This window comes from Mugil cephalus, chromosome 6 (genome assembly GCF_022458985.1).
Source record: "Mugil cephalus isolate CIBA_MC_2020 chromosome 6, CIBA_Mcephalus_1.1, whole genome shotgun sequence".
In the NCBI taxonomy this organism is placed as follows: Eukaryota; Metazoa; Chordata; class Actinopteri; order Mugiliformes; family Mugilidae; genus Mugil; species Mugil cephalus.
Window position 1 is genome coordinate 28326458 of NC_061775.1, and position 26904 is coordinate 28353361.

The window sequence follows — 26904 nt, forward strand, 5'->3', positions numbered from 1 at the left end:
ACTTTGATGTGATTCTATTTGTGAACTCTCTCCATCTCTCTGTGCTGCCTTCTGGTTGGGCGGTGGTTTCCATGGCAACGGCGGTCGTGTGAAAGTAGTTGTGAATGAGTTGGTGGGAAAAAGCTATTTCTCCCTCGTTCGTCCCTTGTTGTGGTAAACAAGCCTCTCTCGGACCACGTGACGCCGCCCTCCATCCCCTTCACCCCTTCACCATCTGAACTGGGAACCAGCTAATGGCTGGATGGCTGGTGGGTTACATAACGCCCCCCCTCTCTTTCCCTGGGGGAGGAGGCTGGGAGAGGATGGGGGAGGATTGTGAGGGGGGGGCCGTGGTCTCTTTTGTTGCTGTGTTTCAGGGTTTGTTCGGCTCCAGTCATCCAGAGAATCGACGCTCCGTCTACGTTAACCACTTTCTCTCCGGCCCTCGGATCCAGATCCAGGATCCAGATTCAGGCCACGTCCACACACGCACGAAAACGATTCGGTTTTCCGTGGCGTCTTTTCGAGTATTTCTCTGTAAATGTTGCAAAAACGCATCTAGAGAGGCTGTAGTCCACATCCCAGGCCTGTGGTGGCGCTGTTTCTGCTGGAGAACTCTGCCCAAAGAAGAAGAAGAGGCCGAGAAACTGTAAACAAACACACAGAGTCCAGATTAGCGTCTGTAATCCTTTTTATCTCGTGGTAGTGGTGGAGTTTATGGACCCAGACACCAACGAGGGTCAGTATCGGATGCAGTACCAGCACCAGCCTGTAGTCCATCGTTAGTGCTGTTATCGTTATGAGACGTCAAGGATTAGAGTGTCATCGTGTTCGTATCAGGCTGTTCACACATAAATGGACTCCGTATTTTTCTTTTTCACCCTGGGACCTGGATTTAAAAGGGGGCGGTTCCAGTCTCAGGAAGATCTGGATCTGTCACTGATGTCAGACAGAACCGTGCACCCTAAAACCAGATCTGGATTGTGTCTGAACACCCTCAGATCCAGATCTAGATCCAGATCTAGATCCGGATTCTGACTCTTTCTTTCCAGTTCACTGTCAGGTTCATTCTTAATCCTCAGGACGTCTTTCACTTACAGACGTTCGTTACTGTGGAACATTCATATTTTCATTTACTAAAAACATCCACATCGTTAATTAATTCTAAGTTCAGACTGACGTCGTTTCTAAGACAAAGACTCATGTTACACATGTTCATCCCTCCAGACTCTTCGTTATTTCACTTCAACTAAGACGTTTACCTTGTTCGTCATGTTAATGTTGGTTATTGACTTTGTTTTTTGAAGGAAGGAAGGAAGGAAGGAAGGAAGGAAGGAAGGATGAACCAGGATGTTTCCATGTGAATCTCAGATCTGATCTGAGGTCAAAGTTCATTCACTGGATTCAGACAGAAACAGAATTAAAATGATAAAACGTCTGAGACGGATTAAAAGTGTTTATGTTTAATCTGACCTCAGATCAGCTGAAGTCACTTCCTTCCTTCCTTCCTTCCTTCCTTCCTTCCTTCCTTCCTTCCTTCCTAATTTAATTTTAATTGGATCTTTTCCTGGAAACTGAATCTTTATGCAACAAGTTACACAACAGAGGGAGAGGTGGGAGGACGGGATGAATCCTGGAGAAGGGGGGTGAGGAGGGTGAGGAGGGTGAGGAGGGTGAGGAGGAGGGTGAGGAGGGTGAGGAGGGGTGAGGAGGGTGAGGAGGGTGAGGAGGAGGGTGAGGAGGGTGAGGAGGCCTTGCTCTCTTTGTGGCTCCCATAGAACCATCTCCAATTACAGGACAAAGGGAACTCATTCAGGCTCCAACTCTGGAGCTTTACATGTCTAATGAGCTGAATGCTAAGAGGACACCCCCCCCCCCCCCCCCCCCCCCCCCAAAACCCCCCCACCACCACCACCCAGGATAGAGACCCAGGACTAAGACCAAGACCAAGACCAAGAACTAAGACCAGGGACTAGCACAGACCAAGTCCCCACAACAATAGTAAAACACACAGCGTTAAACTTCCTGAGCCGCCATCTTTTCTCCTCCTCCTCCTCCTTCTCCTGCTCCTCCTCTACTCCTTCCCTCTCCTTCCCTCCCCTTTCCTCCTCCTCCCCCCACCTTCCACCCCCTCCTCCTCCATTCCTCCCTCTCCTTCTCAGGAAGTCCGTGAGGAAGAAGCTGGCTAATGTTTTCCGGTCCAAACCATAATTACAGGCTGCAGATGTTCAGCAGTTAAAGTCTCACTGCAGCAGAATGTTAGAGGCCAGCAGGACCAGGACCAGGACCAGGACCGGCACCGAGACCAGGACCAGGACCGGGACCGGCACCGGGACCAGGACCAGGACCGGGACCGGGACCGGGACCAGGACTAGAACCAGAACTCAACCCTGAAGAGTGATTCTGTAGAACATGTTCAAGTGGAATCATCATCGATCTGAATCTGGATCTGAATGAACTGTCAGGACCTTTAAGTGTTTTTTATTATTAATCATTTAAATCCTTGATTATCACAATAATTTGTTCAGAAATGACACAAAATGATCCTTTAAGTCTAATATAATTATTAAACTAAATCTCTCCCTTTATTTCGCTTCTTTCAAAGTGTTCAAAATTATCACTTAACAACAGATATAAAAGGTTCAAGCAGCGTTTAGTTTAGTTTAGTTTAGGAAGCAACCGACAACAAACCTCCTCCTCTCTGCGTTTTGTTTTCCATGAGTTTTCATGTCTTTCACTAAAATCTGCTGTCGTTTCATTTTCAGTCTGATTTGTATCATCAGCAGCTTTTAGACAAACGCAGTCACATCGACTCTTTAGTGAAACTACTGGAAGTATCGATCTGTGTCACTAATATCGATACCAACGTCGGTATCAATATTCGTGACATTTCACCACTAGAACCACATAGAACCCAGAACCTGGACGGTCTCAGTAATAAGTCCGACGTTCGTCCAGTTTCTATCACCTCCATGTGTTGAATGATCTCGGTCCAGTTCTGGACCAGAACCAGAGAAACTCGTCTAAAAAACACAGACTCTGTTTTTGAGAAACATCCACAGTGACTCCAGCTCCTGAGGAGTCTGAGCTGGTGTCGGTCGACTGAGTCTGGACTTTGTGTCTAGTGAACACATGAAGTCTTATCTCCGGCCGCTCGGGTCAATGAACATGTTCAGAACAAGAACAAATCAAACCGGATCATGACGATGACACAAATGCTCCGTTAAGAATCACTCTCAGGTCTTTAACTGCAGTTTCTTTTAGTTCAGTCACAAACAAAAAATAAACAAATCCTAAAACAGACTTTAAAAAAAGTTAAAAACTTTAAACTCATTGGTCCCAGTGATTCACTGATGAAGGTTTTTATTAAAAGACACAACTTTAGTTGCTTCATGTCTATATTACAAATACTCTATAGGTTAGATTAGGCTATGCTAGGCTAAGCTATGCTAGGCTAGTCTGGATTGGACTAGACTAGACTAGACTAAACTAGATTAGATTAGATTAGATTAGATCAGATTTGAAAGTCTTTATAAGAGTAGATGCGTAGTAATAAATGTCGCCCGGCGTCTTTGGTCCAGATCTTGGGACCAGATGTTCTGATCTGCTTCATTTCACATGAAACTTTAAAATCTGAAGAACTGAACTTTTTTTCCTCTGTGCCTCCGTTTCAGTTTCTTGTTCTGGTGCTCGGTTCCCCCCTCGCTTCCCTCCGGCCGTCGCCATGGTGACGCCCAGCTATGCAGCTCCGAGGAAAGAGGCCTTTGTTACCGGGGGGACCCCATCACCTCCTCCCCCGTCCCTCCCCCATCATCCCCCTCTCCTCTCCACACGTTCTGTTCATCTCGTCTCCATTTTACAGCAAACTGGAAACCGACGGTATGAACCCAACATGGACCCCCCCCCCCCCCCCCCCCCCCCCACACCACACACCCCCCCCATCATGGTCCCAGTATATTATCATAGATCAGCCTCAGCCAGCACCATCCTGGAAGGACAGAAACACCACCTGACCACAAATTACCCCCCAACCCCCAGGTCTGTGGGCGGAGCTCCTCCCCTCTAGTCTGTGAGTTTAGCTCCTCCCCTCTAGTCTGTGAGTTTAGCTCCTCCCCTCTAGTCTGTGGGCGGAGCTCCTCCAGCTTTGACTCCATTGGTTCAATAAGAAGCTTCTCCAGTGTCTCCATGTTTCTTCCATCCAGTGTTTTTAGTTCAGATCTTGTGTTGATGATGTCAGAGTCTGAGTCTCCAGCTCGTCCCAAACATTCTCTCTGGGTCCAGGTCTGGACTCCTCAGACCTCATGACCTCCCCCCATGTCTCCAGAGTCTTTGTGCTGCTCCCTGTCAGACTGGAGCCTTTTTTCCCGGTTGTCCTCCCTGATCAGTGGTTTTCTGTTCAGTCCCTTGAGTTCCCTTCACATTGTCCATGGTGTGAAATGTTCTTCCTTCCACTATTAAACACAGCCCTGAGTTCTACTGCTGCTTTTCTTCCAAACGTTTCTCCATCGATCAGGATTTATTTCTTCCTGGTAGAACATGGTTCTCCACGATCCTTCCAGTAGGGAATAAAGGTCTTAAGCCAGTTTTAGTAGTTTCTAGATGTTTGATTTGACCCTTTTCCTCCAGACTAACATCTTCTCCACCATCAGACTAACATCTCCTCCACCAGACTAACATCTCCTCCACCAGACTAACATCTCCTCCACCAGACTAACATCTCCTCCACCAGACTAACATCTTCTCCACCAGACCAACATCTTCTCCACCAGACTAACATCTTCTCCACCAGGAACAACATCTCCTCCAGACTAACATCTCCACCAGACTAACATCTCCTCCTCCACCAGACTAACATCTTCTCCTCCAGACTAACATCTTCTCCTAGAGACTAACATCTCCTCCACCAGACTAACATCTTCTCCTCCAGACTAACATCTTCTCCAACAGACTAACATCTTCTCCTCCAGACTAACATCTCCTCCACCAGACTAACATCTCCTCCTCCACCAGACTAACATCTTCTCCTCCAGACTAACATCTTCTCCTAGAGACTAACATCTCCTCCACCAGACTAACATCTCCACCACCAGACTAACATCATCTCCTCCACCAGACTAACATCTCCTCCTCCTCCAGACTAACATCTCCTCCACCAGACTAACATCTCCTCCTCCAGACTAACATCTCCTCCACCAGACTAACATCTTCTGTGTCTTTCCACATGGTTGTTGGAGAAATGAGAAGCTCCTCGTTGCATCAGTTGGTCTTAAAGAACCTGTTGAACTAATGATCCACCAGGAGGCGCTGGACTATGAGCTCGGTCAGATCCAGGTGGAGGAGACTTTATTTTATTTTTATTATTATTATTTTATTTATTTGGTCAGGCTGTGTGTATTTACTGGACAGATTTGAAGGTGTTTAACTACTTTCAGTTTCCTCTGAGTTCCCGGTTTGTCAGAAAATCTTCCAAACTATTCCAGGTATTCAGAGTTTACCTCACAGGTGACCTCGACCCCTTTGTTACCTCCAGCTCTGAAACAATGGAGCCGCCCGGTCAGGAAGTGAGGTCGCAGCCCAGACACATCCCGCAAACAGCTGATCCCACAATGCACCTCTGCAGGCTGGCATCAGCGAGTTCCTCTTTGGTAAAAAAACAAAAACAAAATACTTCATCAGCCCTGGATGTGTCATTTATTTTTCATGATTTACTGAAACAATGCCATGAAATTTCCCTCTGGTTTCAGTTTAAACGTCGATGGATGAAGAGATCAAACATCTAAATAACTGTCATTAAACCCTGTGTGTGTTTCCTTTGTTTACACGATGTTTGTTGAGTTGTTTCCTCCTGGTTTCAGAAATGATGAAGATAAACGTTACGTCAGTAGGAAGGTCTGAGGGGAATTTAAACACGGTGTAAAGAAATCTAAACCGAACTTATTTAAATATAAAAAGGTAAATGAGAAAAACTCTGAAACAGTTTGGAAGGAAAAGACGACGTGGTTCAATTAACTGAAAGGAATAAAACAGATGTAACACATATATACAAACACTATAAAGTACATGCAGATTAAAGCACAAACTTAAATAACTACACTTCACGTCTGCAGTTTATATTTTATCTTATCTCATTTTATGCTGTTATTTTAACCCTGTAAGTGTAATTATCAATGTACAGGTACAAAAATACATTTCACAATATTCTCTGTACCTAATTTATACCTGGACGTAAATGATTTGTGGTGTTAAGAGAAGCTGAGGAACTTTTATTATTCAGCTCAGGGCTGAACCAACCACTACATCTACAGGATATGATCATATCATCATGTGCCGTGTCATGTTTTTCTTTTTCTTCGTTCACAGGCCTTTTTAAATCTCACTGTTTGTGCATATTATGTTTATATTTTGTGTGTAGTTGCTGCAGCGTAAGAAAGTTTGAGTTATTTTTCAGTCGGTTATGACAGTAGATGTCGTTTGATATTCTATAATTTATTTAAAGGTATTTTTATTCTGGCACTCTTTAGCTTCCATACCGTGTAAAATTCACCTTTAAATCCATAAAGTATCATCAGAGTTTAGCTTTAATCAGTTTAATGATGATGCAGCAAAGACCAGAAAAGTTGGAACTAAAAAATAAACACGTTTAGTTCCGTGTTTCCATTGTTCTTATTGATCCGGTTGATTGATGATGTTTGGAATAATGCGGCACAATGAGGAGGAGGAGGAGGAGGAGGAGGATGATGCCTCCTCCTCCTCCTCCTCCTCCTCCTCCTCCTCGGTGTGTGTTTCGGTGTGTGTGTTTTGGAGGAGTGTGTGTTTCTGCTTCCCTCCTCTCTGCTCTCGGACTCTTTCCCTCCGGACTCCGACTCAAGGTAAAATAAAATCCGCTTTTCTCTTTATTCCATCGCCTTTAATGGTTTTTATTCTGATCTGAACGTCGGGTAGAAGCTGCTGCTTCAGAGTTTATTTCCACAGAAATGAATAAATAAATAAAAAGAAGTAAAGTCGAGGGTCGCGGAGTTAAAGCTTCAGATGCGTCGAGGAGGAAAAAGAGCTTCAGGTCAGTTTGATGGAATAAATCCGATTTTATTTGAGATCTGAAAACACACGAGGAAATATCCCCAAAGCTTTTCTCTATGTGGCGATAAAACGTTAATAAAATGTTTCATGAACCAACTTTTCCTCCAAACGGACGCGTCTCCGAGATGTTTGATGTTTAATGAGGCGGAAAAAAGAATAAAAAACTAAATTCTGCAGATTAATGAGGGAATTAAAGCAACATTTGAGAAGCATCTTTCTTTAAAAAAAAAAAAGTGTTCGTCTATCGAACTGTTTGAACTGAACATAAAGTTTAATTAATTAATTATAATTTCTTTTGTGACTCTTAATGATTCAAAGTGAAGATAAACGTGTTACTGTCTCTTTAAATGACCTGTTTAAACTCAAGTTTGAAAATATTTGCGATTAAAATGTTAAAAAGAAGTTTTTCCCCAAAAAGCAACGATCTGGAGGCGCTTGGTGTTTTTCATGATGAATGTCAGAATAACCTCTGTGGTGTATGGAGGCCGAACGGTGCCAAAATAATAGTAATAAAAAAACTGAATCATTCAATGAAGCACAATTATTAACACGATGTCACACGTTTCATTTTCAGTTTGAACATTTACTTTTATAATTTAAGAACTGAGCTTCTCTGACAAAATAAAATCACGAGGAATGAAGTCAAGATGTGTTTTCTGTTTCTGCCTCAATGAAAAGAATCTGTTTTATAAATTTATTTATTTTAAAATATGACAAAATACTTATGACAAGATTGTTTGCACTAGTTTAAGTAATTTCTTCATCCTCCGTATGTTTTCCATACGTTAGTATGAGAGTAAATTATCATTTTAAAGTTCTAACTATTATTTTGAATGATGTTTATTCACTAACGAGATGATTATGAACCAATTAAAGCTTCTTTGGTCTAAATGAAAAAGAACAAATTAACGTGTTACTGTCTCTTTAAGTGACCTGGTTAAACTTCTCAATCTTAAAATATTTACTATAAAAGTGTTAAACAATATTTGTTATTCACCAAAAATGTGAAAATATTTGGACAATTTTAGGTTTTACTGATGGAACCTCTGTGACTTTTGAGGTACGACGGAAAAAAAAAAAAATCCAAAATAAAATCCAAACTAAGAGAAAGTGACGCGTTGTACAGAGTTGTGGGAGTTTAAACGTGTGTTATGTGTTGAAACATGTTTGAGGAGATTTACGGTTTTAATTCCTGACGGATGTTTGAGCAGATTCCGGTTTGTTTAGTCAGCAGCGTCTCAGACCGACTTGATCCCAAACCAGCTTCACTGGATCAGTTACGAATCTGTGGCTTCGCACAAATGGAAAAGAAACTTTTCTAAAGGATCTGAGACGAGTGATTGTTGGTTTTCTCGTGTCTCTCGTGTCTCTGTGCAGGACCATGTCCCCGTCCGGCTGCAGGACTGTCTCTGCTCCTCTCCACGGTCGTAACCTGACATGAAGGACTGAAGTCTGAGGACGCAGCGCCCCCTGCTGGACCCTCTCTGCAGCTGCAGGCCATGGCCGAGCTCAGCTACTCCCAACTGATCGCCAAACACTACAACCACACGGGCAAGTTCCGCAAGACCCAGCAGGACTCTCAGGGCCTGAAGGCCGACTCCGTGGTCTTCATCATCGTGTGCTGCTTCATCATCCTGGAGAACATCCTGGTCCTCGCCACCATCTGGAGAACCAAGAAGTTCCACAAGCCCATGTACTACTTCATCGGGAACCTGGCGCTGTCGGACCTGCTGGCCGGCGTCGTCTACACCGCCAACATCCTGCTGTCGGGCGCCAACACCTACAAGCTGACGCCCACGCAGTGGTTCATCCGGGAGGGCAGCATGTTCGTGGCGCTGGCGGCGTCCGTCTTCAGCCTCCTCGCCATCGCCATCGAGCGCCACCTCACCATGCTGAAGATGAAGCTGCACAACAACGGGAACACCTGCCGCGTCTTCCTGCTCATCAGCACGGTGTGGATGATCGCGGCCGTGCTGGGCGGCCTCCCCGTCATGGGCTGGAACTGCATCGAGAGCATGGCCAAGTGCTCCACCGTGCTGCCGCTCTACCACAAGACCTACATCCTGTTCTGCACCACCGTCTTCAGCATCATCCTCATGGCCATCGTGGTCCTCTACGCCCGCATCTACGTGCTGGTTCGCACCCGGAGCCGCAAGCTCAGCTTCCGCAAAGTCACCAACGGCCGAGGCAACGCCGGCGCCAACAGCAAGAGCTCGGAGAAGTCCCTGGCGCTGCTGAAGACCGTCATCATCGTGCTGAGCTGCTTCATCGCCTGCTGGGCGCCGCTCTTCATCCTGCTGCTGCTGGACGTGGCCTGCGAGACGCGGAGCTGCCCGATCCTCTACAAGGCCGAGTGGTTCCTGGCGCTCGCCGTCCTCAACTCGGCCATGAACCCGCTCATCTACACGCTCACCAGCAACGAGATGCGCCGCGCCTTCATCAAGACGCTGCTGTGCTGCACCGCCTGCGTCCGGCCGCACGCCAAGTTCACGGGGCCCGCCATGGGGGCGGAGTTTAGCCGCAGCAAGTCGGACAACTCCTCCCACCCCAACAAGGAGGAGGCGGAGTACTCGCCGCGAGAGACGACCGCAGTGTCCTCGGGCAACGTCACCTCCTCGTCCTAAACGCCGAGACGTAGGGGGGGGGCGGGGACGGGGGCGGGGTCACATGTGAGCGTCGAACCTTCGTCCGATCAGGACTCACAGCACTTATGAAACTTTTAAACTGGTGGAACTGGGACCTGAAGTAGAGGAGGTTCACACCCTGTAAATAGACCACAAGCTTCAGTCAGAGCCGCCTGCAGGAGGATCGACTCTCCGGGTCTCTGGATGGTTCTGGATGGTTCTGGATGGTTCTGAATGGTTCTGGATGGTTCTGGATGGTCTCTCTGGAGTCTCCCCTGCAGGATGTGGATCCTGAGGTGGAACCAGGAAGTGATCCAGACGCCCTCAGATGCAGAAGTGACCGGACTGGAAGCTGAAAGCTTAAATGCGCGGTGAAGGAGGCTGAAGGCAGCATTTTGTAGATGCATCATGGAGGTCGATATTACTAAACAGCAGCTTTGTAGAAAGTGTTATTGATCCTCGTAGAAGAACCAGACGTCGTACTCACCCTCTAAGAACAACTAGAACCTGTAGCACTTAAATACACAATATTTAAGAAATACAAATTAATTCAGGTGGGAATGTTTCTTTACCTCCACTTTCTTTAAATAAACACACACACAAAAAAACTCAGTCATGAATTCAGAGCTCAGCTGCTTTTCACCAGAAAATAAATAAATAATAAAATATAATAGTCATCTCATCTTCCGTTTAACCCTCACTAGGGTTGGGGGGCGTTATAAAAATAATTCTGTGTATTAAATTAAATAATTATTGAAGTCAAGTTTGGCCAAAAACGGAAAAACAAAAACAAAAACAAAAAAACGCTTTTTAATTTTTTAAAGTTTGTATTGTTGGAAGTCAATTTGATTAGTGAAGAAGAATTAAAGCAAACTTATTTTATTTAAAATAAAATCAAAAATCTATGAGAAAATAATAAAACTTGACAAAGTATTTGTGAAATCTGTGATTAAAAAAGCAAAACTTTCAGATAAAATTATTTGTACTAAATAAATTTAGTACAAATAATTCAAACTTTAAGTTTATTTTCCTTTTGCTGATTGTTTTCAGAAACGCAGACGGTTTTTAATCGTGATGAAATTCTTTATTTTTTGAACTGTGAGATTTTTCATATGTGAGAAGCAGCTAAACTCTGAATCCATGAATCTTTGTTAATGGGCGTTTTATTTTATTTTATTTTATTTTTATTTTTTTGTAAAAAGTTAACTGTGTACATGTTGTAGAAACCGTGGGTCAGAATGTATTTTGTACTTTCTCTCTGTTCCTGTTGTCGACGTCCGTTTAGTGGAAATTAATTTATGTCTGAAAGCAGAAAACAAAAACCTTTAGTTTCCCAGTAAATGAAAGATGTCGTTGTGCGTCTGGTCTCAGAGCTACGGAGTCAAACCAAAACTACCCACGATTCATTCAAAACAAATAGAAACGTCATGCAAATATTCACAAAAATAAACTGAAAGTTAAAGTTGAGCCACAGTTTGTTTAGAACGTTTTGTAGAGTTTTTAATCCTGTCACATGGTAAAGATCACGTGACGTCAGGGTCGGGAAAAAATAGAAATTTCAAACAAACAATTGAAATAAATGGACCTTGTGATGAGAAAAGATTTTGTATTTGCATGAAATTCATAAGAAATTTGTATTTTTGAGTTGCTATTCAGAACCTCACTGAGAAAAGTCGTGTTTTAAGCGTCACCGTCCTCATGTTTAGACTCCGGAGCTTCAAACTCATCAGGAGCCGATGGATTAATCGATTAATTCCTTTTAGTTTGAGATCAACCTGTTTTTGGTCCAGTCTCTGTCTGTCCACACTGTTTAACCTCTGAATGTTGGGCTGTTTGTTTGTTTGTGTGTTTGTTTGTTTGTTTGTTTGTTAGCACTTAATAAAAACAGAAATAGAAAAAATGTTTGGTTTCTGATGGAGTAAAAAAATCGAATTATTTAAGTGTCGACAAATTCACTGACTTTAAACAGTTTGAAGTTGGTGGAAATTAACCGTCGGCTCCGTAACAGGAGGAAACGAAAGGTGGAAAAATTCATAACAAGAGTTAAAAACTGTCCTTCCAGGTGAGATAAAAATCTAAAAAAATAAAAAGAAAACTTTAAGAAATAATAATTACAATTTAAGAAAGGAAGGAAAAAAATAATGCAGTAAAGAAGGAAGGAAGGAAGGAAGGAAGGTAGGAAAGAAGGAAGGAAGGATGTTTCTCGTCACTTTCAGAACCAACTAATTCTTATTTTGTTGTTCTCCTGATTCTGGTCTCAGCTTGTGTTCGACCTCTTAGTGTCGTCATTAATGAGATTCATTGACCTCACAGCCGCTGACCTCTGACCTCTGACCCCCCCTGTAACCCCCCCCCTACAGGGAGTCATAAATATAAATAAAACCTCTTCTTCTTATTGGAGGTTCACTTCAAGGTCAGTGTCTCTGTCAACAATCAAAGGTTAAAAATTTCCTTTTTTCTTCACTTTACTTCATTTATCAACACTGTTTCCTAAAACCCGTATTTAAAATAGTGTCATGAGGGTTTGTGTTCTCTATAAGACACAAACCTGTAATGTTGTTCACTTAGCAGCTGTGCTAGCTAACTGAACTAGCATTAGCATTGGTTCACATCAAATAACATCAAAAAGTACATTTTTACTGACCAGTCAATAAAACTTTGATGAGTCTGATAGAGATCGACGAAGATCAAACATCCTTGAATTAATAAAGATACTTCACTGACACCTGCAGGACAGGAGGGGAACTGCAGCAGGATTTCATGGTTTTGGATCTAAATGCAAACAGATCATTTCACCTCAAGTTAATCAAGTCTTTCCACTTAATGAAGAGTTTGATGTGAAGCCTCTTAGCTCTTTAAATAATCACAGATTCACAGTGTTTGGGATGTTTTCGGATTTTAAAAAATCTCCTCCTTTCTGCTGATGTTTAATGATTAATAATAAATCAGACCTTCTGTAAATGAAAGAGCTGGAGGGTCAATAAACTCTCAGAGCAAACAGAACAAACACAGCTGAGGTCTGAAAATCAAGCGATGGATCAGATTCTTCTCGTCACGGTTTTGTTCTGCTGTGAGTTTGACACAAAGACACAACATTTACCTGCACAGCCTGAACCTGACATTTAATACGAGTTCACCCAGTGACTTCCTGTTTGTGACTGACTGACTGGACGGCTGCTGCTTCCAGATACGTCTGGACAAGTGAGTTTCTACAAACTTCTTCTGTTTTTACTACATCATGCTGAGACCTCGTCTCTGTGTCTCTAAAGCGTCCTGGTCCTGGTCTCTGCAGATAAACCCCGGCTCATCCTGACGGAGCATGAAATTAAAGATGGAGAATCTCTGAGCGTCAGCTGCTTCCTATCGACTTCACGGGAGGAGACAGAGAAGGATCCCACCAGCCCTTCACCGTGATGGTGGCCGGGAGTTACGTCTGTGAATTCACGCTGACGTCCCAGGAGCTGCTGGGGGCGTGGCCGGGGGGCGTGGCCGGGGGGCAGCCAGGTATCGCTCAGGTGTGACTACAAGCTCCAGAGCTTCACCTCCACCTGCAGCGACACCAAGACCGTGATCGTCTGGGGTGAGAAGAACGTGAAAGAAAAGAGGGTTTTTTTACTGTAAAACTACTACAACTACTACAAAACTATTACTACTATAAACTACTACAAAACTACTATAAACTACTACTACTATAAAACTACTACAACTATAAAACTACTACTATAAACTACTACTACTACTATAAACTACTACTACTATAAAACACAGACATACAATAACTATAAGGAAGACATACAACAAAGGAAGGAAGGAAGGAAGGAAGGAAGGAAGGAAGGAAGGATGTCCCACTCAGACATCCGTCCCCGTGTCTCCTCCAGGAAGCCGTCCCAGTCTCGTCCTGTCGGTTGGCGGCCATTTTGTGTCCCCTGAGGACAGTGTGGAGGTGACCTGTTCGCCTCCGTCCTCCTCCTCCACCTCCAGCTGTGACTTCTACAGAGGAGACCGGGTCCACATCAGGTCCGGGTCCACATCAGGTCTGGGTCCTGCAGGCGGGTCCACATCAGGTCCGGGTCCACATCAGGTCCGGGTCCACATCAGGTCCGGGTCCTGCAGGCGGGTCCTGCAGGCGGGTCCACATCAGGTCCGGGTCCACATCAGGTCCGGGTCCACATCAGGTCCGGGTCCTGCAGGCGGGTCCTGCAGGCGGGTCCACATCAGGTCCGGGTCCACATCAGTGGTCACATCAGTCGGGTCCTGCAGGCGGGTCCTGCAGGCGGGTCCACATCAGGTCCAGGTCCACATCAGGTCCGGGTCCAGGAACTCAGCGTCCGGGAGGAACCAACGCTGCTACTTCCTGTCAACATGAGCTGCACATACGATCCATCCCAACGCTACGTCCGCTCAGAGCCGAGCAACCACCTGGTGGTGTATGTAGTCAGTAAGGAAGGAAGGAAGGAAGGAAGGAAAGAAGGAAGGAAGGAAGGAAGGAAGGAAGGAACTTCCCAATGGCTGCATCATGTTTAGAGGATTTCCTAAAACATTTACAAGCTCCTTCTTTTCTTGACATTTCTGACAAAACTGCTTCACTGTTTCCAGATGCGAGCAGAGTCGCCTCCTCGGTCGACTGCAAAGTCTCAGTTAGTGACAAAGAGCTGGAGGACATCAGCTGGACATCGGTCGGGACCAACGGCTCCAGCGTCACCGTCCACGTCACCAACGGCAACGTGATGCCCAACGAGACCTGCAGCCACGAGGAGAAACAGGGAAACAGGGATAGAGGAGATGTAGAGAATAAACGTCCTGAGGGAATCTGCTCTGTGGTGGTTCGCTTCATTTATTCATCTCATGCTCTTTTAAAACTTCATTTTAAAGGAAGGAAGGTTTAGTTTAGGACAATTTACAATTTTTCAAGTAAATTCATTTTTCATTTTTCAGTCAATAAAAACCTTTAGGTTATTTTTATTCATGAGATTTATTCATGACATTTTCCCTGTTTTTTTTTATTATTTTTTTGTTTTGTTTTTTGTTTTTTTCTTTCTAAAAAAGGTCAAATAAATCATCTGTTCGTTAACTACATTTGTTCATTAACTACAGACAATATAAAGCCATATAAAATTATTTAATGGTGACTTCTTATAATTTAAGACCTAGAAAAAGTCAGAAATGTGTGTATTTGACCCAAGTCTCATTTTAGAAAATAAAAAATCTGTAAGCAAAGACTAGTTTGAATTAAAATAAGTTTAAACTATTGTTTTTACGTAATTATTAATATTATTACCTTCTTCACAGTTCACATTTTAAATATCTTAATTAAAATTGTAAGAGTAACGATTTTGTCAAAAGCAGAAAAACGTTTTACGGGTTAAATATATAAAGATAAACTAACAATAACGAATAACTAATGAATGAAGCAGTAAAATTAATCATCCGACTCATTTCTGTGTTTATTAACAGATAATAATTGAGAATATTTAAGCTTTAATACTTATTTCTTGGTCTTTAATTGACGTTTTCCACTTTGCCAAAGTCCAAATGCCATAGTTACTCACGTCGTGACTGATGCATGCCGGGAGGTGTCGTTCTTAAAGCTGCCGTTAAGCCTTTGCTCTCTACTCGGATCGTGAGACGAGCGAACTACATTACCCATGATCCAATTACGGGTTTACATTTTTTTAAAAGCTAAACTAATAATAACTAATAACTTTTAAATGAAGCAGTAAACTTAATCATACGAGTAACATTTAAACTGTAGTACTTTTATCTTTCTGTTTTTGGACTTTAATCGGCGTCCTCCACTTTGCCAAACTCCAACCGCCATCCTTGTCACGTCATGACGGATACATGCCGGGAGTTGTAGTTCTTAACGCTGCCACTTATTCTCGCGGTGACGTTAGTGAACTACACTACCCATGCACCCGTGCGCGTTTTCTTCCTCCTCTGCTTCCTGCCTGTAGCCTCGGCCCTTCTGCCGTGAAAAAGGAAGATGAGAAGCAGCGGCCCACCGACACCGAACCGAGCCGAACTTCCAGCGGAATGGCGGCAGAGCGGCTGCTAACGGACCGGAGCCCGAGCTCAGCTGCCGTTACGCGGCCTTGAAGACAACGCGACCGCCTCTGGAGCTCCGGAGCCTGGAGGAGGAGGAGGTGCAGCCTTCCGATCCGAGCCGGGCCGGGTCGGACCGGACCGAGTCCCGGTGAGCCGAACCGAGCGGAGCCGCCGCCATCTCCCGTCCCTGCTGACGATGTTCATCGGGCTGCGGGACTGAATCCTCCACAGCACCGGACCTGAAACCACCCCCGAACCCTCCCTGACCGGCCCCAGCTCCAGGTGAGAGTCTGGGCTGCACACCTGGGGAGTTTACCTGGTCCCTGTCCCGCTACTTCCGGGACGCGAGCCAACAATCAGCTGTTCATGGTCCCTTCCTTCCTTCCTCCTTCTTACCTTTCTCAGTTTCCTTCATTCCTTCTTTGCTTCCTCCCTTCCTGAACTCTGTCCGCCTTCATTTCCTTCTCCCTTTCCTTCCTTCCTTCCTTCCTTCCTAACTTCCTTGCCCGTTCCTTTCCTTCCTCCCCCTTTCCTCTCTTCCTTCCTTCCTTTTCCTGTTTCCTTACTTCCTTCTTCCCTTCCTTCCCTCCTTACTGATTTCTTACCATGAGAAACGAAAGTCCTGGTCCTAGTTCTAGTTGTAGCCCTGGTCCTGGTCCTGTTTCTGGTTCTGGTTCTGGTCCTAGTCCTGTTTCTGGTTCTGGTCCTAGTCCTGTTTCTGGTTCTGATCCTGGTCCTAGTTCCAGTTGTAGCCCTGGTTCTGGTCCTAGTCCTATTTCTGGTTCTGGTCCTAGTCCTAGTTGTAGCCCTGGTTCTGGTCCTAGTCCTGTTTCTGATCCTGGTCCTGGTCCTGTTTCTGGTCCTAGTTCTAGTTGTAGCCCTGGTCCTGGTCCTAGTCCTGTTTCTGGTTCTGGTCCTCGTCCTGTTTCTGTTTCTGGTCCTGGTCCTGGTCCTGGTCCTAGTCCTAGTCCTAGTCCTGGTTCTGGTCCCGGTCCTGGTTCTGGTCCTGGTCCTGGTCCTGGTCCTGTTTCTGTTTCTGTTTCTGTTTCTGGTTCTGTTTCTGGTCCTGGTTCTGGTCCTGGTCCTAGTCTGTTTCTGTTTCTGTTTCTGGTCCTGATCCTGGTCCTGGTCCTGGTCCTGACCCTGGTCTTGATGTGTTGCAGAGTCCCTGCAGGCTGCAGCATGGATCGCTCCGGCAGCATCCAGCTGGACATCCCGGACTTCAGCAACTCGGTTCTTTCCCACCTGAACCAGCTGCGAGTTCAGGGTCGTCTCTGCGACATCGTGGTCAACGTCCAGGGCCAGAGCTTCCGAGCGCACAAGGTGGTCCTCGCCGCCAGCTCGCCGTACTTCCGGGACCACATGTCTCTGAGCCAGATGAGCACCGTGTCGCTGACCGTGATCCGAAACCCGTCGGTGTTCGAGCAGCTGCTGTCGTTCTGCTACACCGGGCGCCTCTGCCTGCAGCTCGCCGACATCATCAGCTACCTGACGGCCGCCAGCTTCCTGCAGATGCAGCACATCATCGACCGCTGCACCCAGATCCTGGAGGGCATCCACCTGAAGATCAGCCTGGCGGACCTGGACGAGGAGTCCAGGGATGAGGAGTCGGCGCGAGGACCGAGGGGCACCACCCGGACCCTGGAGGCGGTGGTCCGGGGGGGTCATCACGCTGGTCTACGGCTCATCGGTTCACGGGGGGCGGGGGAGGCGAGCGAGGCCATCAGCCCGGCGGAGGAGAGGCTCAGCCCGATGCCGACGTCCGGTCTGGGGGTACCGGGCGCCACCGGCAGCAGCAGAGCGGGTAAGCAAGAGCAAGAAAGGAAGCAAGTATGTTAGCGAGTCAGTTAGCAAGTATGTTAGCGAGTCAGTTAGCAAGTGGGTTAACAAGAAGGTAAGCAAGTGGGTAGCAAGCGGGTTAGCAAAAGAGTAGCAACTGGGTTAGCAAGTGTGTAGTACAAAGGTAAGCAAGTGGGTAGCAAGAGGTTTAGCAACCATGTAAGCAAGTGGGTTAGCAAGAGTGTTGCAAGAGGGTTAGTGGGTTAGCAAGCATGTTAGCGAGTCAGTTAGCAAGTGGGTTAACAAGAAGATAGCGAGCGGGCAAGCAAATGGGTTACCAAGCTGGTTATTGGGTTAGCAAGTACGTTAGCACGTGGGTTAACGCAAGAGGGTAGTAAGTAGGTATGGTAAGCAAGTGGGTTAGCAAGAGTGTAGTACAAAGGTAAGCTAGTGGGTAGTAACAGGTTTAGCAATTGGGTTAGCAAGAGGGTAGCAAGTGGGTTAACAAGAAGGTAGCAAGTGGGATAGCAAGAGGGTAGCAAGAGTGTTGCAAGTGGGTTACCAAGCAGGTTAGTGGGTTAGCAAGTACGTTAGCACGTGGGTTAACGCAAGAGGGTAGTAAGTAGGTATGGTAAGCAAGTGGGTTAGCAAAAGAGTAGCAACTGGGCTAGCAAGAGTGTAGTACAAAGGTAAGCTAGTGGGTAGTAACAGGTTTAGCAAGTGGGTTAGCAAGAAAGTAGCAAGAGCAAGAAAGGAAGCAAGTATGTTCGAGAGTCAGTTAGCAAGAGGGTTAACAAGAAGGTAGCAAGAGGGTTAGCAAGCAGGTAAGCAAATGGGTAGCAAGCGGGTTAGTGGGTTAGCAAGTATGTTAGCACGTGGGTTAACGCAAGAGGGTAGTATGTAGGTAAGGTAAGCAAGTGGGTTAGCAACTGGGTTAGCAAGAGTGTAGTACAAAGGTAAGCTAGTGGGTAGTAACAGGTTTAGCAACCAGGTAAGCTAGTGGGTTAGCAAGCGGGTAGCAAGTGGGTTAGCAAGTATGTTAGCGAGTCAGTTAGCAAGAGGGTTAGCAAGCAGGTAAGCAAATGGGTAGCAAGCAGGCTATTGGGTTAGCAAGCATGTTAGCACGTGGGTTAACGCAAGAGGATAGTAAGTAGGTAAGGTAAGCAAGTGGGTAGCAAGCGGGTTAGCAAAAGAGTAGCAACTGGGTTAGCAAGAGTGTAGTACAAAGGTAAGCTAGTGGGTAGTAACAGGTTTAGCAAGTGGGTTAGCAAGAGGGTAGCAAGTGGGTTAACAAGAAGGTTAGTGGGTTAGCAAGCAGGTAAGCAAGAGTGTTGCAAGTGGGTTAACGCAAGAGGGTTAGCAAGCAGGTAAGCAAGTGGGTTACCAAGCAGGTTATTGGGTTAGCAAGTACGTTAGCACGTGGGGTAACGCAAGAGGGTAGTAAGTAAGTATGGTAAGCAAGTGGGTTAGCAAGAGTGTAGTACAAAGGTAAGCTAGTGGGTAGTAACAGGTTTAGCAAGCAGGTAAGCCATCGGGTTAGCAAGCAGGTTAGCAAGTCCATCCATCGTAAGTAGAGCACCTGAGGAAAGAACTGTTGTGAAACCTCCTGACCACCATCAGCCCTTCTGTTGTTTCTTGTAAACCTTAAAACCATAAAACGTGACGAAGCTTTGCACCTTTAAGGACCAGGTAAGGAGCCCATCCTGCGCATCAACCGGGCCGGTCAGTGGTACGTGGAGACGAGCAGCGAGCCGGATCGACCCGGCAGCGCCGAGGAAGGCAGCAGCGTGGACGGCGTCCGGATCAAGACCGAGCGGATGGAGGAGTGGATCGGAGCAGGGGAGCACCAGGAGGAAGGGGGGCCGGTGGAGGAGGGCGCCACCGTGATGATCGACACGTCGGGGCGAAGTACTCTGGTGACGGGGCCGGTGGGGGTACCAGGGGCCCGCGGGATCCAACCATCCTCCAGCTTCAGTGAAACCGACAGGTGTTTGTTTTTCAATTAAAGTCCAAAAACAATGAAATCCCAACGTACTCAAACGAGTACTTGCTAATTAGCGATGTTGATGTTCGTTACTATTGATAGAATTCGTTAAATCTGTCGTCATATCAAACTAGAAAAGTTAATGAGCTCAAATAAACAGGTTTCAACCATAAAACTTGACCGTGTTTTATACCTATTTAGGCTCCTGATTGTCCGTAGAATGAATCATCCCGCTATCATGAGCTTGTGCTAACTAGGGCATTGATGCTTTGCTGCCACTAGATGTCCACTTATGAGGACAACGGGTCTAAATGAAGCAGAATAATCTGCCACAAACCTAAAACTTCATGCTTCCCCGTATGAGGACGCAGGGTCTTGGGAGGATAAATTTTGTTTCTACTTCCAGCTTCATGCTACTCCCAAGAGGACCAATCACAGCTCTTGTTCTCTGCTAGCTACGAAGCTAGCCTCTGTGTGTTAATGTTGCCTCCACGCGGCGCTAACTGGTTGTTTATGTGTTTATCTTCGTCAGGTTCAGTCCCACCGGCAGCGTCGTCGTCCTCACTGAGCGTCAGAGGGCGAAGAGCGAGTCTCCGAACCGGGCGGACGATCTGCGACAGCCGGGCTCACAGGTACCGACGCTAACAGCTACTGTAACCGCAGCTAACCGTGTTAGCTGACGTAGCTAATGCAGCTAGCCAGCCAGAGTCTTTGTAATGTTGTAGAACATTATAAAAGATCCACAAAACCCCTAAAATGATTTTTAACGACTGTAAGAAGATAATAGATCCACTTCATGTACGTGTCCAACCACTGACAGGAAATTTAAAACAATTACGAGCACATGAGTAAAACCTGCCCAGTAAACCGTGATCTCTACAACCACCTACAAAACCCCTTGAATCACCTCAAGAACAATCACGACGTCCTAAAGTAGGATCCTTGTGTACCCCTTTAAATACGACTAAAGTTGGACTAGGACTTTTTGTACCTCCTCAGGTGACTCAATAATCTCCCCAAAGATCATTCCTGATGGTTTCAGTCAGTCCCCAGGTCTGACTCCTATGAACTAATCATACAGACACCTAGAACATGTTAAAGGATCTCTGCCACCATCCACAAGACAGGAACCTCTAACAACAGCTCTTACACGACTCCCAGAACTTTTTTTTAATGATTGTAAGAACATAATGGATCCAAGACCACTTCAAACCACTGAAAGGAAATTTAAAACAATTACAAGCACATGAGTAAACCAGGATCTCTACAACCACCCACTAAACCCCTTGAATCACCTCAAGAACATCCAGGACGTCCTAAAGTAGGACTCGATCTTTGTGAACCCCCCTTTAAATACGACTAAAGTTGGACTAGGACTTTTTGTACCTCCTCAGTTGACTCAATAATCTCCCCAAAGCACTCGCAGTACTCTCTGAACCCCCCCTAGGTTCCTCCCCAAAGATCCTTCCTGGTCTGGTTTTAGTCAGTACCCTAGAAGTATGGAGGCATCATGTGCCCGGAGTCCTTGTCCTAGACCATCGTCTGTCCAGTGTTCTGTTAACGTCTTGTTTTTCCCACCAGGGGGAGGAGCACACGGCCTTCGATATGGGCGGTTACGAGGATTACCTGAGGGAGCAGGTGGGAGACCGCTGGTTCCGCTACAACCCCCGTCTGACCTGCATCTACTGCTGCAAGTCCTTCAACCAGAAAGGCAGCCTGGACCGCCACATGCGCCTGCACATGGGCATCACGCCGTTCGTCTGCCGCATCTGTGGTAAGAAGTACACCCGCAAAGACCAGCTGGAGTACCACATCCGCAAGCACACGGGCAACAAGCCCTTCCACTGCCACGTCTGTGGGAAGAGCTTCCCCTTCCAGGCCATCCTCAACCAGCACTTCCGCAAGAACCACCCGGGCTGCGCCCCCCAAGAGGCCCACAGCGCCTCGCCCGAGACCACCACCGCCTCCGTCACGTCCAGGGGCGGCCCGAGCGACGAGGCCTCCCCGAGCCAGGAGGAGTCTGAGGGCGGAGGGGGGGCCAGCGGCGGCGGGAGCAGCAGTGGAGGCCAGTACGGAGAAGGTCCCCAAGCCTCGGTATCCACCACGGGACCCGACTGACCCCGGGGCCGGGAGGAGGTCGCCGACGTGGAGGGCCGGCGTGATCCCGTTGCGCCTGAAACCAACGGGACGCCGAAAGCCGCTGGAGTCAAAAGACGCCTCAGAGTCCGAACTGAGATTTTTTTCCGCTTTAAACCGCATCTACCTTCACTAACCAAACCGAACAGATTAAGCTAAAATGAAGAAAACGCCACACACTCCAACAACCTCATAACGCCACACAAGTCAGTGGTTCTCGTTTGCCTCCGTCTAGTTTATGTTACAGATTTCTACTTTTTATATTTACAGGTGTTACAGGTTCACAATGCAGCGTCACAACAGTCCGTCTGGTGGAGACTGTGCCAAAATACTCAGTGCCAGTTTAACCAATCCTTCGTATTTGCCTTGAGACAATCTGGAGACGTCGGGTTAGGAATAATAATCCCACTCGCTCTTCATGTGCCACAGTGGCATTCAAAAAAAAAAAAAAAAAATATGTAGTTGCACAACAAAAAAAACAACACAACTCAGTCCCAGTGTGATCAGAGCTGCTGATGTTTCACACTACAACACGTCCACACTACAGGAAAACAGCATCACTCAGAGGTTCTCGGACACTTTCAACATTTCAATGTTTAAACCGAAAGATTTATTCAACAACTGTTTCCATTTCACCTTCACCAAGATGACAACTCATCACAACTCCCACGCGTAGACATTTAAGCGAACTCTGGTCACACTGGGCCGGTTAATTCGGCCGTAAACGCTTCAGATTAATGTTCGAGTATCGTCGTAGTCCAACTAGATTAGACTGGACCACCTGACTGCCTGTACACAGAACAAACCAACACAGCAGGAATCCTGGACCACGTCCAGCCTCGGATAAGCTACACAGCTCAGTTACCTCTCATCACTACGCAATACAGCTGCTGCACAGCACAGCACAGCACCACCGGGGGGCGCTCTGGTCCACTCACACAGAGATCTCCGTCAAACTTCTCAGATATTTTTATAAGCAAGCAAGGCTTTATTGTTTTCTTTTAGTTAGTTTTTTTTTTTTTTTTTGTTCGGACACTTTCTTGCTCTGACAATGTGTGTGACAGATTCTTATTGTTTGAGGTGGACGATGTCTGGACCCAATCGCTGACCTCAGGTCTCAGGCAGCGACGCGTTAAATCTGCTGCGCTCGACTCAAAACCTCAAACTGAAACGAAACCCGAGACACACAGAAGACGTCTCCGTTCAGTCTGCGACGTAAAATATAAATAATGCACATCAGCAAGTCTGGCCTTTCCCCTGAACAGCAAACACAACATACGTCACTTATATTAATATATAAATATATTATTTATATGTTAGGTTACAGTGGTTGAGAGCTTTGATAAGATTTCACTAGATTCTCTGGTGGATCTTTAAGTTTGATTCAGTTTTAACTGGTGCTAACGTTGTTTACCTGCATAAAAAAACCAGTCATTCGAAGCTGTGACTCGCGCACGTAGCAGAAAGCTAACAGTAGTTTCCTTTAGCAGACGCCTGTGGAGGTTCTCAGTCCTCCAGGTCCTGGTTTAGATCCAAAACGTGTTTAATAAACCTTCTGGACATTTTAGAGAAGACGTTTGTTCAGGTCTCAGAGACCAGAGGAAGTTTAAAGAGGTTTAAACAGAAACTCTGAGTAAAACCGTCAGAAACTGGTTCAACTAAAGTCCGTTAACATCTAGATCCCGACTCTAAACTCTTCTGGTCCAGACGACTTTTCTTTTTCCTTAAAACCATTTTTGGATCCTTTAGCTCGTTAAACCGTGTTGCTAATGGACCTAGCGTTTGTGATAGTTAGCTAACATTATTTAACATATTTTAGCATAAACAGAAATAGAAATAGAAAATTGGTCATTTAAAATCCTCCTGTAGCTGAGTTGCTAATTCATTTGCTAATTCAGAAGCGCTAATGGACCTAGCATAGGGAGCTAGTTAGTGAACGTTATGTAACGCATTTTGCCTTTATAATAATATTAATAAGACATATTGTAATAAATGGAGGCTACTGGTTTTCAATAGTTTTAGTTAATATAGTTATAAAGAACCTATAAAAACCTCTGCTGCTATGCTAATACTGGCTAACACGGCTAATATCGCTAACAGAATTACTGTAATTGATGAAGTTAAGGTTTTTCGGTCAATTTGACCTCATTCAATGTTTAACGTCTCTAAATATATGATTAATATAATTTGTTTTGCTTCATATTTAATAACTTTTCCTAATTTAAAGGCACAGACATAATATATGTTATTATTCTAGATAATAGGTTTTCATACCAAACGTTATAGAGAACAAGAATATGAACTTAGAAATTATATAAAGACGCTTAAACACATCTATTTCTAATTTAATGAGATTTTATGGTGATCTGCATGTTTCTGGATGGAAATGTGGGATGAGTTGCTTGATGTAAAGAGCTGGTTATGTAGTCGGCCAACAAATACAAAGGAACAGACACATAAACGTGGGAATATGTTTTAATAATGTAATAATATTTAATTTGAGCCCAAAGATAAAATTTGAGGGTTAGGTTTGCTGTAAATCCAGTGCAATACCCGGTTAATCAGAGAGAATATTATAACGTCGAAGTTACCGCCGAGACTTTTAGGAAGCAGAGTAGAATTAACGCGTCGCTGCCGACCGACGGTTCAGATCTGGACCGACACCGACCGGACGTTGACAGGAAAAGGAGCCGGACCCTGTCAGACCACATGGATGTAAATGGCCAGGCCGTGGAGCTGGACTTTCAAAGAGACGAAACAAAACCACCTGGCAACCAAAGGACAGACGGCGTCGGCCATGACGGCGTCGGCCATGACGGCGTCGGCCATGACGCCTCCGACGCGCCAGAACAACTTCAGCACTTATCAGCGAAAAAGAAAGACAAAAACCTTTTATAAGAACAGAACAAAGACTTCAAAATACTATCAGACATATTTAAACTACTACTAGGATGGGTTTTTTTGCATATAAATATTGTAAACAAGCTAGGAGTTGAATTCCAGTAGGTAAACAGGTAGCACACGGATCGGCTGTTACTGTTTTTCTACAGAGCTGTGAATCAGATTCTCAGTGGACGGTTTAAAAAAAAAAAAAAGAAAGAACATTTTTTATGCAAGTGAAGCCAGCGGCTCTGTTTTCATCCCAGATCCTCACGACGCTCCACACTTCAGGCTAAAACCCAGGATCTATCAGGTATACAGACTCTTTCCCTACGTAGCAGAAACGCTAACGGCTAAACCTCAGAAAAACGAAACTCACCTGTAAATAAACGAACACATGAGCGGCAGGTAAAGGATCCTCATGAGTCCCTGCAGGGGGCGACAAAAACACACAAACCAGAGCTGAGCTGAGCAGAAAATACAAGTTTAAACCCGTCTACATTCAGGTCGGAGGGTTGGTGATGGGTTCCTACGTGAAAACTAATAATTTACTGGTGATTTGGTCAGAACCCGTCTCCCTCCAGGTCCAGGTCCAGGTCCAGGTCCAGGTCCAGGTCCAGGTCCAGGTCCTGGTCCTGGTCCAGGTCCTCTGTTGTAGCTCCTAGCTGAGCCTAGAGGAGTCTGGTCTGAGGAGTAATCACATCCACAGACTGAATCCTAGAATCTGATCTATGAGACTGAAGAGAAATAAATAGTAGGTCTACTTTAAAACCATTGTTGCTCTTCATCCATGTGGTATTAACCAGGTAAAATGGCTCAGGGGTTGGATTCCTGCTCCAGGAGAATATCTCTCCTCCTCTTCTTTCCACCATGTTCTCCTCTCTAAGCCTCTTAAAGTTCTCCTCCCTGCTCTCAGCACATCTCACTGCAGAACCTTCTTTAGGAACCTTTCATCTCTGCCTCCATCCAGGAACAACCTGGAGGGAAACTCTGAGCAAACACCAGGATTTTAGAGTTTTTCTAGGACCAGGCCTTTAGGAGCGACTCTTTAGGAACACTGGTCCAAATCGATTGGAGCCCATCATGTCCCTGACTGATTAAATTTATTAAGAAAAAAGCAGAATAATGTTGATTTTGAAGCTGCTCAGCTCTGAATGTTGTCGTCCTGCTGCAGAGAGTCCAGGGTCAAACCAGATCGACTGTTTTTTTATTTGTTTGACGTTTGTTTGACGTTTGTTTGGCTCAGATCTGTTTTTATCGTGGTGAGTTTCGTCGTCTTTCTTCTCTCGTAGTGAAGCGGTGAGGACTGATCTCTGTTTCCTCTCTACGCATCATTTCAACCGGTTATAGACCACAACAAGCTGCTTTCAGAACCACCGGCCAGTCGGCTTCTGTCTGGAGGAATCTGGAGGAGGAAGAGTCACATCACAACCAATAAGAGTCTTTATTATAGTCGGCGTTTATGGAGCTGCTTTAAGGTTTTAGTTTCATTCATAGTCATAAAAATGACTCAAAACATCCTGAAAGTAGATGAAGAACCCAATCAGACACGTGAAACTGAGATATTAGACTTGGTAAAATGAGCCAATATTATAAATCAGAGGTGTTGAAGTGTCTAAATGTTTGTGTTAACATCTGATTAGTTGGAGGAATCTGACCCCATTAAGATCAGAACCAGCTGAGTTGTGAGATGTTGGTGGTTTCCTCTCATCAGCTGATGCTCCAACATTTCTACTGGATGAAGGTCAGGACTTTGACTTGTTCCTAAACATTCATCTGGTTCTTCTGGAGAACCACTGGTGTTCTTGGGCTCCTTGTCTTCCTCCATGACCCAGTTTCTCTTCACATTCAGCTCATGGACTCATGTCCTGACATTTTCTTTCAGAGTTCACTGGTAGAATTCACAGTTCATTGGTCCATCAATGATGAGCAGATGCAGCAGAACAGGCCCAAACCAGGACATTAGCGCCCCCATGTGTCATGGAGGGATGAGGTTCTGATGCTGGAATGCAGTGTTGGTTCATCTCCAAACATTTAAACCAAACTATTCTACTCTGGTCTCATCTGTCCACTAAACATTGTCCCACATGTTCTTTGTGGACAGAGAGCAGTGTCTTTGGTTGTTGAGTGGATTCATCAACATGAACATCAGCCAATGTGAGAGAGGCCTTTAGCTGCTTAGAAGTTCCCCTGGGTTCCTCTGGTTCCTCTCCCACTATGATGGAGTGATGTTTGTTGGTGGACCACTCCTGTGGAGGGGAACAGTCGTCTTCAATCTGTCTGACTCTCTGTGGATTATTTGTGGCTTCCAGACTCTTTACAGATGGTTGTGGAACCTTTTCCAGCCTGATGAGCAACAACAACTCTTTTTCTGAGCTCCTCACAAAGCTCCTTTCATCT

General features: G+C 45.5%; 2 protein-coding genes across 3 annotated transcripts; both read left to right on the forward strand.

The window, feature by feature from the left end:
• The first annotated feature begins 6759 nt into the window (after positions 1–6759).
• s1pr1 (sphingosine-1-phosphate receptor 1) lies at positions 6760–11280 on the forward strand. Of its 2 annotated transcripts, none has more exons than XM_047588008.1 (2): positions 6760–6848; positions 8434–11280. In XM_047588008.1, the coding sequence occupies exon 2, from the start codon at positions 8556–8558 to the stop codon at positions 9678–9680; it is 1125 nt and encodes a 374-aa protein (XP_047443964.1). In that variant the 5' UTR covers positions 6760–6848; positions 8434–8555; the 3' UTR covers positions 9681–11280. The 2 variants fall into 2 exon arrangements, with proteins under 2 accessions (XP_047443964.1, XP_047443965.1); XM_047588009.1 differs by lacking the exon at positions 6760–6848 and adding an exon at positions 6913–7036.
• A 3980-nt stretch (positions 11281–15260) lies between these two features.
• Positions 15261–21747, forward strand: zbtb37 (zinc finger and BTB domain containing 37). Its single transcript, XM_047588057.1, has 5 exons — positions 15261–16007; positions 16889–17529; positions 19188–19491; positions 20021–20120; positions 21070–21747. Exons 2-5 carry the CDS (start codon positions 16908–16910, stop codon positions 21604–21606), a joined length of 1563 nt encoding a protein of 520 aa, XP_047444013.1. The 5' UTR covers positions 15261–16007; positions 16889–16907; the 3' UTR covers positions 21607–21747.
• The last annotated feature ends 5157 nt before the right edge of the window (positions 21748–26904 follow it).

Excerpts from the sequence above, each read along its gene's own strand:
- s1pr1 (XM_047588008.1), top strand. The coding sequence starts at position 8,556 with ATGGCCGAGCTCAGCTACTCCCAACTGATCGCCAAACACTACAACCAC.
- zbtb37 (XM_047588057.1), top strand. The coding sequence starts at position 16,908 with ATGGATCGCTCCGGCAGCATCCAGCTGGACATCCCGGACTTCAGCAAC. Across the intron at positions 17,530-19,187 it reads CACCGGCAGCAGCAGAGCGG|GACCAGGTAAGGAGCCCATC; the intron begins GTAAGCAAGAGC and ends TGCACCTTTAAG. Across the intron at positions 19,492-20,020 it reads AGCTTCAGTGAAACCGACAG|GTTCAGTCCCACCGGCAGCG; the intron begins GTGTTTGTTTTT and ends TATCTTCGTCAG.